Source organism: Daktulosphaira vitifoliae, unplaced genomic scaffold (genome assembly GCF_025091365.1).
Source record: "Daktulosphaira vitifoliae isolate Bord-2020 unplaced genomic scaffold, ASM2509136v1 Scaffold_1, whole genome shotgun sequence".
In the NCBI taxonomy this organism is placed as follows: Eukaryota; Metazoa; Arthropoda; class Insecta; order Hemiptera; family Phylloxeridae; genus Daktulosphaira; species Daktulosphaira vitifoliae.
In genome coordinates, this window is record NW_026099572.1 from 54,149,118 (window position 1) to 54,162,884 (window position 13,767).

At 26.8% G+C, this 13,767-nt stretch overlaps 1 protein-coding gene across 1 annotated transcript in view; it reads left to right on the forward strand.

The window, feature by feature from the left end:
* The window catches only part of LOC126894911 (uncharacterized), a 54,078-nt gene that overhangs the window by 33,677 nt on the left and 6,634 nt on the right, over positions 1-13,767 (forward strand). Inside the window, exon 5 of the mRNA XM_050666258.1 lies at positions 5,811-5,931. Within this exon, the coding sequence (XP_050522215.1) occupies positions 5,811-5,931 (121 nt within the window). The remainder of the gene's footprint in view (positions 1-5,810; positions 5,932-13,767) is intronic.

The window sequence follows — 13,767 nt, forward strand, 5'->3', positions numbered from 1 at the left end:
ATATAATTTTGATTTGATAGAAATTACAAACAATACATCAACATATATATTCTGTGATTTTTTAACGATACCGCCCCCATTTTTCGTTAAATTATGATTTTTTTTATATTTATAAATTATAATATTTATTTAGTTTATTAAAAAAAAAAATGTTATTGTTAGATGGGACCTTTCCGAATAAAATAGATACATAAATTAAAATAAGTTTTGGAACCCGACTGGACCGTTATAAAAAAAGTAAAAAGTTTTCTCTCTAATTCCGATAATTGTACAATGCACTTCCAGAATTATAAAATCGAAAATTTATGTTAGTTCAGAAGGTCGTTTTTCTCAACTAAGGAAGTAGACATTGGAAAAAAACCAAAATAAGTTTAACTTTAAATGTTATACATTTACATTCATATATCATCTATGAAAAAAGGTGAACCCGTTACGGTAATCACTATTTGTGCAATATTTCAATTTAAAAAATGTATGTCGGATAAAAAGGATTTGTATAAAGTACTTACAAAAAAAAAACATGTTTTTATTCGTATTATTTCAAAAAGTAACGACTATTGGAAAAATAAAATATAATATAAAAAATTTTAACACAAGATCATGTTTTTCTAACTATGGCCACCATTTGCACATAAAAAATAAGATGTCGGGACAAATTTTTATCTTTAATCTATAGTATGTATCATTAACTTTAATTTAATATAACCTTAAAAGACGCAGTATATCTAGAAAGTTTTCAAAAGTTATAAAAATATATTAATTAATTTTTCTCTATTAAACAGGGTTTAATCAGTAAAATTAAAGTATATGGCTATTTGTGATTGGTTTTGTATGAGAGTGATTGAGTTACAATGTTTTTATTAAATAAAATTATACATCGGGGTATGAGTACGAGGGTTTATGATAAAATGTAAAATATAGGAAAACAAAATGACGAATGAAAATTTATTAATATAATAACAATTTGAAATTATTGTGGTTGATTATTACACTTAAAGGATCATTAATGCTACTCGTACCATCGCTTATCTAAGCTTGTGTTGACTGTGAGTCATACTAATAAATACATCGAATAGCATATAAACCTCGACTGGGTTCTCTATCTTCGCAAGAGAGTTTACCACATAAGTAATCCACACAAAAATTGGTCAAGACTGGGGTTGTTATACCTTATAACCTTGTACATGCGTTATCGATTTTATTCATATAAACAAAAACTTATTCTAGTAATTCACTTAATTTTTTTGATTTCCTACTGACACGACTTACGTTACAATAATGTAGTCGACACTGGTTTTGAGGGTAGAGACCGGTGGGCCGTTTATTATTCAACAACAACAGGTTATTTAAAAAACAAACCGAAAAGATGAACACAGTTAATAATAATCTTCGCATAATATCGCGGTACTTTCGCTGGCGTCAGCGACGCGGTGTCCGGTCTGATCCTCCGGCGTCAACAAGTTAGCAGCGTCGATGGCGATGGCGCGCGGGTGCTGATTGGATCGGTCGTGGTGCACGTCCGGAGCCGGTGGCGTACATCTTCAGTTGGACAACGGCAAGGAGACTCAACGTATCATTTGCGGCGTATTCCGTGCGGCACTTGCTGGACTTTGCACCGTGGCGTATGCAACGCGGTGTTGGTCAGTCAAATACTCATAGTAGGGAAACGACTGATAAAGAAGGCACGAGTAGGCCGTGTTACTACTTAATTTTTGTACTCATTATACTTACTTTTAAACCTTATAACATTCTGTGAAATGTAAGTTTACCTTCGTGGCTGAGAAACAAGGTTGAAATAAATATAATTGGGTTTTTTTGTGACTTTATAGTATATGCCAGACTACTTTTTGCACTTGTAGAAGGATCATAAAGTGAAAAAGGAGTCAGCAAAAGAAACACTTTTTCATCCCTTATACAATAATTTTAACCCATCTATTATAAATGCAAGAAGTTTTACGACCTTTTACTATTATCTGTTTATTTTATAAATTATTTTACTTAAAATAACTGTTTCGTATCAACTAAAGAATTTTTTATATCTATTACATTACCTTTTTACCAATGCATTTTCATACATTTTTCTCAGAATATTATCAAATATATTTAATTTGATGACTAATAGACACTGATTTATAGAGAAATGAATAATGAGTGTATTATAACAAATATAAAACATATCAAAGTTTTAAATAACGTTGAAAACAGTCGTTTAAAAGAAAAACTATTTTAAAAATATTTTATAGGTATATATTTATAGAAGTTTAATTATTTATTATTAGACTTTTTAAAAAAAAATATCCCTTGAAAGCCAGAATATATAAAACGTTAAACAATAACGAATTTAATTTATTTGTTAAGCTAAATACATACAATTACATTATTCGCAGCTTAAATATTCATATAAAAATTCAGGTAACTATACAATAAAAATGTGTTAGATACAGAATAGAATAGATAAAATTAACATTTCATTTGTGCATGCCCACTTAATGTATTTAAATAAAAACTTTGTAGGTTACTAAGTTTAATAGATTAAAAGTTAGAAAATTATCAAACTAAGAAATTGCTGCATTATAACCACATCTGGATTAGTATTTTGAAAATTATTACTTTTTTATACAGACTGAAGGAATTGAGGTAAGGAATTGTTATTGCCAGCCGTTTTCTTTTAATTGCATTTGTTAAATTATATATTTGAATAGATTAAATTATAGTAATGTAATTTATTTAAATATTTAAGTAATAGTTAAAAATAATAAAATTGGAATCCTTATTAGATATAATGAATAGGCCTAACAAATGTTTAATGACTTGTAATCAAGAAATAGGTACTATTTATTAAACTAAACAATATCTCAAAATTATTATTTCTTAAAAATAAATCTATTGATAACGATAAATTAATCATCCTTTTTAGAGTGTGTATATAAAACATTTTACATATTATAATATGATAAATTGCTAATTTCATACACTAAAAATCTAATTTTATATAACTTTAGAGCACCATTCAATATCCATCTATATTTTATTTTTTGTTTGTATTATTTAATCATATATAATACAACCTATTTGAAGTTATGAATAACAACTCAGCAGATTAAAATGTATAATATTTTATCGTGATATTTTCACATTTTTGTATTCACTAGTTTTTCAATATCATTTATACGATAAATTATTAAAAATAAAAAAATTAATTTATCATGTTTTTAGATCTATTACTTTGGAAAAAATATGTATTTGCTATTTCAAGTATTTTTTACTACTGTAAGTAAAAAGAATAAGTATAAATTACCCTAAACATTCCATTATATACATGTTTCGTTTTATGAAAGCCAAATTTTAAAATAAATACAAATCTAAAATATTTATTCATATTTACGAAAATATATCAACAGAGTACAATCGCTAAAAATGGCAATTTTTACTATTTTTCTCATTTTCAAATGACTACCAGTTTTTATAAAATTGATGGATAAATTTCAAATTATAATTGATAATGCTATAGGTATTTAATTTCTCTACAGATATAATTTTTTTTAGAAATCCAATAAATAGTTGAATAATCAGTGAAGATAAAAATATTTTGTAAATTTTTTTTTCAATTCAATTTTTGTAATGTACCGGAAAACTTGACATCTTTTCTGACACATCATATAAAAGATTTATAAATGTACTATTGATTAAAAAAATGATCTCCAAACTTTATCTCTAAGTAAAATCATAGTCAGAAAAATTTCTATTAAAAAAATGCCAAAAATTTTCATAAAAATACATTTTTTAATTGATGATAATGTTCTAGAAAACTATTTTTATAACATGTTACAATTCAAAGCTTTTTAAAATAACTCTGCCACATCTTTAATTTTATGAAAAAACGATTGCTGTGATAAAAATAATATATTTGGTAAATTTGTCCAATAATTGGCAAAATTAAAATTATACATTTATTTATTTGTATAGCTTCAAATACTTAGTGTTATTATAGTTCGACAGCTATGTTTTATTATTGTCATTATTTTTAAAGAGCAATTTGTAAAAATGGTGCAAGTAGTTTTGTGGCTATGTAAGAATTGATAAGGAGACGATGTAATGAAAGGACTGACGCCATCACAATAACAATTAATATTATAAAACTTTTTCAGCATATTAGATTCGAAATAACAAATCTTGATCAATATTATTTTGTCTATTCATATAAAAAACTTTATAGATTTTTTTTCATAGGGACTAATATATTTAACATCAGCCGAAGCCGAATTTCTTGATATTATAAAAAGTTTGTCATCGAATAATTTACAAGAAGCACAAAATGAATTCTATAATTGCGTTGTTAAATTAGACATAAATAATTACATAGATAGAGGTAATAAAGTTAAATTATTTTGAATTAATTTTTTCTGTATGATTCATTTATTATTATTTGTTGAAAATTTCCATGGTTTTATAATTTAATTTAATTTTCCAATATTCTTTAGATTTGTGTGTAAAAATAGATTTATACAATTATTTTTTAATGAATTTTCAGACACATTTAATGTATTTTTAAGTACGCTGAGGGACAATATCGTTACCCGAGAAATACACCCAAATGATATGAGTACAAAAATAATAGAATTTTTAAAATTAGATGATTCATATGTTACAGAAGAGTTTAAAAAGTGTTGTATTTTATTCTACTCAAATTTGTTTGATGTAAAACAGCCCATGGTAAAAAACTTCAAATATTTACAAAATAACAAAACTATATTTTTTGTTTTAATATTATTGTAACAATTCAATAAAAAACAGGTTACATTTTATAAAGTCAATTTCTTTCCAAATGATAAGAATGTAAATACATATTTCCTACATTATATTCAATTATGCAATTTTCAATTTTTTTTCCAAATAATTATAGTATTTAATAATATATAATGTAATCTTTAATTTCATTTTAATTCGCTAAAAATTTATTATTAATAAAAATGACACATTTTCATTATAATTTGCAGCAGTAGAAAACTTATTTTGATAAATTACAACACATATAGTTGACAGTTACGATATTATTTACTTAATTTTTACTCGCTAATCAGTCTTCTTTTAAATAAATAACTTTAATTTAATTTTAAAAGCAAAAATAGTGTAGTAAAGATCTAAATATTATTATTTAAAATTAAGTTTATTTTATGATAACCATTGATACGATCACATTTGCATGTGCCCATATCTCTGTCTCCCATAACATTACTTTACCGTTTATTAGACTTACGTAATATATATGTCTAATATATATATATATAATTGACACAGTGACATACAACAATACCAACAGGAGGACTGCACACATAAGCACTTTCGGGATTCACGGCCATAATATGAATGTCCCGATCATTAGTTTACCTTTTACCATCAACGCGACGATTATTCTTGCTCTGGTCTTATACTTAACTTAAATTACCTACCGCGTATAGAGTGTGTGTGTGTGGCCGTCAGCTCCCTGTTGGATTATTATCATCTCTAGATGTCCATCAGGTTGTACTATTTATTTAATATATCTTAGATATAGCCTAGCCATCTATCCTACTTAGTTGGTCCCTTAGAATACTGTTGACGGGCATTTAGGCTCAACCCCTAAATGGCCATGTAACACCATCTAGCGAGTATACAATTTTAATCAGTAATTTGTCAAGTTGTAATATTAACAGGCTTTCAATCATATCACACGTTTATTAAACTATATTGTAATTATTTACAATATAGTTATAGTTATTTATTACACTACTGATTTGACATCTCTTTTTAATAATATTAAACATATTTAGTTCGAGGATACTGACGATTTGAATGTTATGATGTATTTACGTTTTGAAAAAGCATTTGATGTAATGTGTAATTGCCTAGAAAATTATAGCGCTTTTCAAGAAGTTGATGAATGCGATAGAAGTAATTAAACTTTATACACTATTTATTAATATATAATATAACATAATTAACTGACATTTTTAACATTCTGAGTAAACTGTGCCTATACAAAATCATATCTAAGTAAAAGTAAATAGATTATTATAAACAAAATTTCATACAAACAGTATTATTAAAATTTTCAGAAGAAATGTCAACACAAAATTACAAAAATCAATTTCGGATATTTACAATAAAACGTCTATTTAAAGTAATTTTAGGTATTACAACTCCAAATGAAATGGTTATTGATATAAAGAATTACATACATAATGGTTATTACGAAGAACCTTTCGCAAAATATTGTGCTGCTGTTTATTATACATATTTGGTTACTTACAATTCTAATTTAAATGAGATATTAAATCTAATTGAAGATTTTACTAACAAAACCAATAATGTTAAATTAGAATTATAAAATAGAATTAAATTTATAAAAATTGTTTGTTTTTATTTCGAGAAATATAAAACATTAATTCACTTGACTGAGTCATCAATAGTGAAAATTAAAATCGTGATTTTTTAAATTTCTATCTGTTGTGAATAGGTATGAAAAATTATTCTGATATAATTCTTCCTTTATGTTCCATTGTATTTAATAAAAATATGTAAGCTATGTATTAGGCATGATAGACAACATAGTTCAAGACAGAGCTGCTACCTCATAACAGATATAATACTCGTTGAAACACGGCCCTTACGGATTCTAGTTGTGCGGATTGTCCACTACTCTGAGTGCGATAAACTGCACACACACACATCATTAACAATTATATTGTTGATTATATTATAATTATATTGAAACGCAATAAAGACTTATTTTCTGTTTACTATTTGATGTTGTCTTTCATATTAAACACACAACAAATTGGCGACGAGGAACACGTTTCTTAAATCATACTATCTAAATAAGTGATTTCAATAACTATTAAATATAAATCATAAATTTTTATAAAAAACAAAGTGCAGTGAAAATTGCCATATTGAACCAAAATGACTGACACGAAACCAACATTGAGTTTTAATCAAGTTATTGGTACTCCGAGCACAATTGAACTGGAAATGAGTATCACCATTTTCCAGTCAAAATTGACAAATTTCTTATCAGCGAATGAAATCGAAAATGAAATACAAAAGAAAGCCATATTGCTATCGTCTGTCAGTGAAGACATTCATAAATTTTTATTTAGCTTATGTGTACTTAGCACACCAGACACTCAAGCACACAGTACATTGATAAAGCTTCTAAATCAATACTACAATCTAGTTAAATCATATTTCGCAGCTAGGAATATATTTTACCTGGCAAAACAATATACTGATCAAATGGTGGCAAAATGGGGTACGCGTGTCAAAAATCTTGGATCGAAATGCAAATTCTTGTCAGAATTAACCACATATCATACAAGATATATTCATAGTAGGAATGAGTGCTGGAAAAATACCGGCTAATAGGAGAAGACGCATTTGATCTAAAATCCACATATGCGAATCTAATGGACATAGCAAATATTAAGGAAGCTACCACGTGAGAAATAAAAATACTTGAAAACAGCATGAATCGGAACTCAACTAACAAAAACAACTTCACCAAAATGTAATAATACAAAAATAAAGATAAAAATAGGTTATATCAGGGTTGTAGAGTCCGAGGGTTTAGAACAATAAGGACAAGTAGATATAAAAAAAAATAATTAAAGTTCCTTTTATAGAGATATTATAAATGACCCAACTGGTAAGTATCGGTAATGATACACTGAGGTAACGAAGAGGCGGTGGCCATCTCACGAATATCATGTAATGTGATTATGTATAAGGTACGAACTAGTCAGTAATAATTAATTGAAGTTTAAGGATTAATATAATTATTTGATCTATTGCTCCATCGTTCTGTACTCAGATTATTAATTCTAAATAATTGAATTATAATATAATATAAGTATTGACTGTTATTGATTGTTATTGATTTGAAATCTTACCCGATGATTTTTCTTTGTTCTTATAATAACTTTCAATAGTATCAAGTAATAATAAAACAACACCAACTCAAATGTTTAGTTCATAAATTAACACGTGAGAATTTCGACAATGATGATTACGAACTTTCCGTATCGAGGTCGAGAGCGCGATTATAACAGTTCTTTGGATATCTAGAGACAGACTCCCACAATCCCTTAGCACTGACTGAGAAGGATTACTCTGATTTTTATAGTATTTTGTATCCCCGAATAATCATCATTGTGTCATTCATGTAAAGTTATCGTTTTTTGATAAGTAAGCATAAAATTTGAAATTTATAAATTAATACATAAAAAGAATAAAATATATAAATTAATACATGTGGATAATATACAAATCATTTTTATATAACGTTAATATAGTTTGTTTTAACATTTAAGACCACGGTTGACACATAGTGTTTATTTATTACGATAAGAGTAAAAAGAACTAACAAGTATAATTTATAAATTTCTTGAAGAGTGATTTTTAAAGATGACTAATAATTGACTCATAGCTTAATTGTGTGTAATATAATATAATTAAACGACAGTATGTGTTTGTTAAATATTTCTCTAAGTTATTTATTTAAAAACAATCATGTTATTTTAAGCATATGAATATAATTTATAAATAAGTGTTAATAATCTTAAATGAAAAACTATTATTGTGGACACGAGTAGCCCACTGTTATTTTATATTATAATAGTAACAAGGCTATTACAACAAAAGTAAACAGGTCAATCGTGAACCATCGGATAAACCAAAGTGTGGAGTGTGTTCAGTCGTTCAGACCATCTATAAAGATACTGTCGATACATTGACTACATTGACTACAGCTGCAATATATGCAATTTAAAAGGTCTATTGACTCCCATATAGAAAAATGGTAAGAGTTTTAAGCAGAATTATGATAACCATTCGTGCACTAAATTTTTAACTGAAAATTCTAGTAAAGCAGTAGATGATCAGGCAGTCGTATACAATTTATCTGATAAATTTTTAGTTTGATAGAAACTAATTCTCAAAATAGACTTAAACCATTTACAATTCATTTATTAATAGAGAATTTAGATGTTTTATCATCATTTGATTTTGACAACAAGTACATTAATTTGAAAAAAATATGGCTCATTTTCTTTCAATAATCAAAATTGATTATCTTAATAGCAATACCTGAGACGATGACAATAGCATAATTTAAATTGTATTCATGAAAATTCACCGTTCCCATTAGACTAGTCTAACATTAAAATTGAAATAAATAGAGATCAAATTACGTCAAGATTCCTACACGTGACAAAAACAGATGAATGGAGTGACGAGTTCACACTTAACAACGAGCTAAAACCGTATGTCACTCATAAAATTGAATTATCTTTGAAACATGGGTGTTCATTAAGGGGGCTATTGTGTGATAATTCCGCAAAAATTTCAAAAAAAATATCCTAGCTGAACTAAACTCGTGTCACATATATATGACCAGTATTCAGGCACGTAGCCAGAAAACATTTATTGGAGGGGCCAACAATTTTGGGCCCTTGTATCATTTTCCATAATTTGTTTCCCATGAAAGGTTTGTGGGGGGGCTCTCTCCACTCCTCCTTAGACAGTATCCCATTCAATGAATCTTACAAGTTCAAAATTTTACCATTGGTTGGTTAAAAACAAATTGTTTTCGTATAAAGTATACTAATTATTACAGTATTATAAAAAAAACAGCACAGGGGGTCGCGGCACAGTGGTGACGTGGCATAGTTGGATCAAGTATAATGATATCTGACAGTGATTAAAATCACTATCAAAAAAAAAAACGCTTCGATGCAAATTTTTAGATAGTGTTTAATTTTAAAAAATTGGTGGATTATTCCAAAAGCTACATAATCTGATAGTTCCTTATTAATATCCTGATTAAGATAAAGTATGTCGAATGAAAAAGGGATTATTAAAAAATAGTATTTCACATAGAATAATTATGTTGATCCATACATTTTTCAATAAGTTATAGCATTATAAAGTTAAAAATATAAAAAAAATCGAGAATTTTCACACAATAATAGAATTCGGTAGCCATTTTCACCGTGAAGACAAAATAAAGTCCGAAATTATTTTTACATAATAAAGTACATTACATTAGCTTTAATTTAAGATATATATAAAAGTGTTAGACTTTCCGGAACACTTTCAAAATTTAAGTTGAAAAAGTAAATTTTTTGTGAAAAAGTTGTCATTTTGAATCCCCCCCTGTAGGCAGGTAAAAAGACAGATTTATAAAAAAATATATACCAAATGATAGGTAAAGACATCATGCATCTATAAAAAAAAGAGTTATATTGATCCATACATCTTTCAAAAAGTTATAGCATTATAAAGTTAAAAATATAAAAAAGAATTTTTTTACAAAAATCGTATTTTTCTTATTAACTTTGATGTCTGTTTTCACCATGAAGACAAAATAAAGTCAGAAATTTTTTTTTACCATAATAAAGTATATTACATTAGCTTTAATTTAAAATATATATAGAAGTGTCAGACTTTTCTGAACACTTTCAAAAGTTAAGTTGAAAAAGTTCTACTTTCTACATGCATTTTTTATATTTGAACCCCTCTCGTTTATAGGGAAATGATCCGATTTAAAAAAAACAGTATGTCGAATGAAAGATGTATATAAATAATACTTCTCATGAAAAAATTGTATTGATCCATTCATTTTTCAAAAAGTTATAGCATAATAAAGTTAAAAATTTTAAATACAATATCGAAAATTTTCACACAAAAATAGCATTCGGTAGCCATTTTCACCGTGAAGATAAAATAAAGTCGGAAATGTTTTTAAATAAAAGAGTACATTACATTAGCTTTAATTTAAGATATAGATAAAAGTGTCAGACTTTCCGGAACATTTAAAAAATTTAAGTGGAAAAAGTTAATTTTTTTTGAAAAAGTAATTTTAAATACTCCCTGTGGGCAGGTTAAGAGTCAGATTTATAAAAAAAATATACTAAATGATAGCTAAAGACATAATGCATCCATAAAATAGAAAACTATATTGATCCATACATCTTTCAAAAAGTTACAGCACAATAAAGTTAAAAATGTAAAAAAGAATTTTTTTACAAAAATCGTATTTTTTTTATTAACTTTGATGTCTGTTTTCACCGTGAAGACAAAATAAAGTCCGAAATTTTTGTTTGCATAATAAAGTACCTTACATTAGCTTTAATTTAAGATATATATCAATGTATCAGACTTTCCGGAACATTTTCAAAAGTTAAGTTGAAAAAGTTAATTTTTTGTAAAAAGTTGTCATTTTGAATCCCGCCTGTAGGCAGGCAAAGGGTCAGATTTATAAAAAAAATATACCAAATGGTAGGTAAAGACATCATACATCTATATAAAAAAATTATATTGATTGAAGTTAAAAAAATTATGGTATTACTTTGGTAACATCTAAGATTAATAATTTAAGAAATTTATTAGATAACCCTAAAGATAAGGTAGATGAAGGGGGGAAATCAGGCATTTATAAAATACAATGTGAAAGTTGTAATAAATGTTACGTAGGACAAACAAAAAGAAATATAGGGGTCAGGTTTAAAGAGCACTTAAGAAATATTAAAAATCAAGAAATTGAGAAATCTCCAGTGGCTGAACATTTATTGACACATAATCATTCCATTAAAACTATAAAACTAATTAAAAACGTAAATAATTACAAAGAACTTAATATCAGAGAAGCAATAGAAATGTTTAAAAATAAAAACAATTTAATTAATTGGGATCATGGCCAGCTGAAACATTCATTATTAAACTTGTGTAAACTGGCAAAATGTGATAATATTACTTAGTGATGACGTCACTGGGTGATACGGTCACTAGGGGTATATAAGGGAGTTTTTTCTAGTCGGGGTGTCAGTATATGTTTAGCGTTGATAATGGTAACATTGTTTCCGAAATACGTATCCGCGACTTTTCATTAATTTTTTGTGGCTTTGAGTTTAATATTTTTTAGTTTTTTAAATTATTAATTTTTTTAATATAGTTTTAATTTTACTTAATTAATTAGCCACAAGTGATCAATTTTTATTATATTATTATATTGGAAAGTAATGTCTTACTAGATGCGATTTGTGATCTTTTGATGTTATGTTCATCAAAATCGGTCCAACGAGAGCTGAGATTGAGCGTTCACAGATACAAAAAATATAGTCATAGAACACTATATATTTTTTTAATTAAAAATTACAGAATCTACAAATTAGTAAAAATACCCCCTTAATTACCAACTTCCCCTAACTCTCTCTTAAATATACCCCCTTAATTACCAAACTCTCTTCTAAGTATACCTCCTTAATTACCAACTCCCCTAACTCTCTTTTAAGTATACTCCTTAATTACCAACTCCCCTAACTACTCTTTTAGTATTCCCCCTTAATTACAAATTCCCCTAACTTTTAGTATAACCCCTAATTCCTCTTTATTATTCAACCTTAATTATTCATTACCCTTAGATACTATTTTACTCTCCCTTAATTACTATATTTCACATCCTGAATTACTAATTATTACACTTAAACTACTGCATCTCACAACCTTAATTACTAATTACCATTATTCTGCAAAGAAATTATAATAAACAAAAATATACTTTTCTTTTCCAACTTTTCGGGCTCTTTTTTTAAATCTCTAATTAGACTTTCATTCTATCACTTTTCTATAACTAAGTTTTGATAGAATTACTTATTATTAAAAAATAAATATTGACATAAAAAAAAATTGTTTTAAATTAATACTGATTTTTGTGAAAGTTTATAATAAAAAAACCAATAGATGATTTTTTCAGACAGTCATTGAGTATGACTGATGATAATGGACAGATAAATATAAAAAAACCCCAGAACAGTGAGGTTGTGGCAGGTCAAGCCAACGTTTTTTTCCATAATAGGAATTTACGATAAATAACGATTCATATAATTCTCGTAAATAAATCTCCAGATCGACGGATGAACGTTCAATTAAATCGTTAATAATTGCCTATTTTTCATACTCTGAATTATTAACATAATATTCGATCACTACATCGGTACAAATGTTGATGTATCGTCCGGTATGGTAGTCATATCTTAATAATGCCCTATGTTGATAAAATTTATTGATTTCACAATTACAATATTTAAAATGGTAATCTTCTATTTTTACATATAAATTATATGTTAACGGTATAAGAAGAATACTATTATCAATTTATTTTACTCAATTGTGACATTGAAATTCATAACACATTTTTGTACAAATTTTCAATCGTACTTATTTTCTTTTTTTGTTTATTATTGAATACGCAGGTTAATTAAATAAGTAATAGTTTGTATGCGTACTTGTTCAGTATAGAGCGTTACAAGTAAAAAAAAAATTCGTATCGAAGCTAAAAAATTGACTATTTAAGCTAACTCAAATTTAAAAATAACCCAGCACAGTGGGGGTCGCGACATAGTAGAGACGTTGCATTATTGGGTGCAGTATAGATTTAATCTGACAGTGATTAAAATCACTATCATAAGAAACGCTTCGATGCAAATCTGTAGATAGTGTTTAATACTAAAAAATTGGTGGATAATTACAAAAGCAACAAAAACTTNCTAAAAAATTGGTGGATAATTACAAAAGCAACAAAAACTTCTACTGCCTTATGTCCGAAATTTTTTTTTCCATAATAAAGTACATTACATTAGCTTTAATTTAATATATATATACAGGGTGTTCAATAAGTTCGGAAACACCCATTTTTTAGAGCCGCTATTGATTTTTTTAATAATTTTTTTT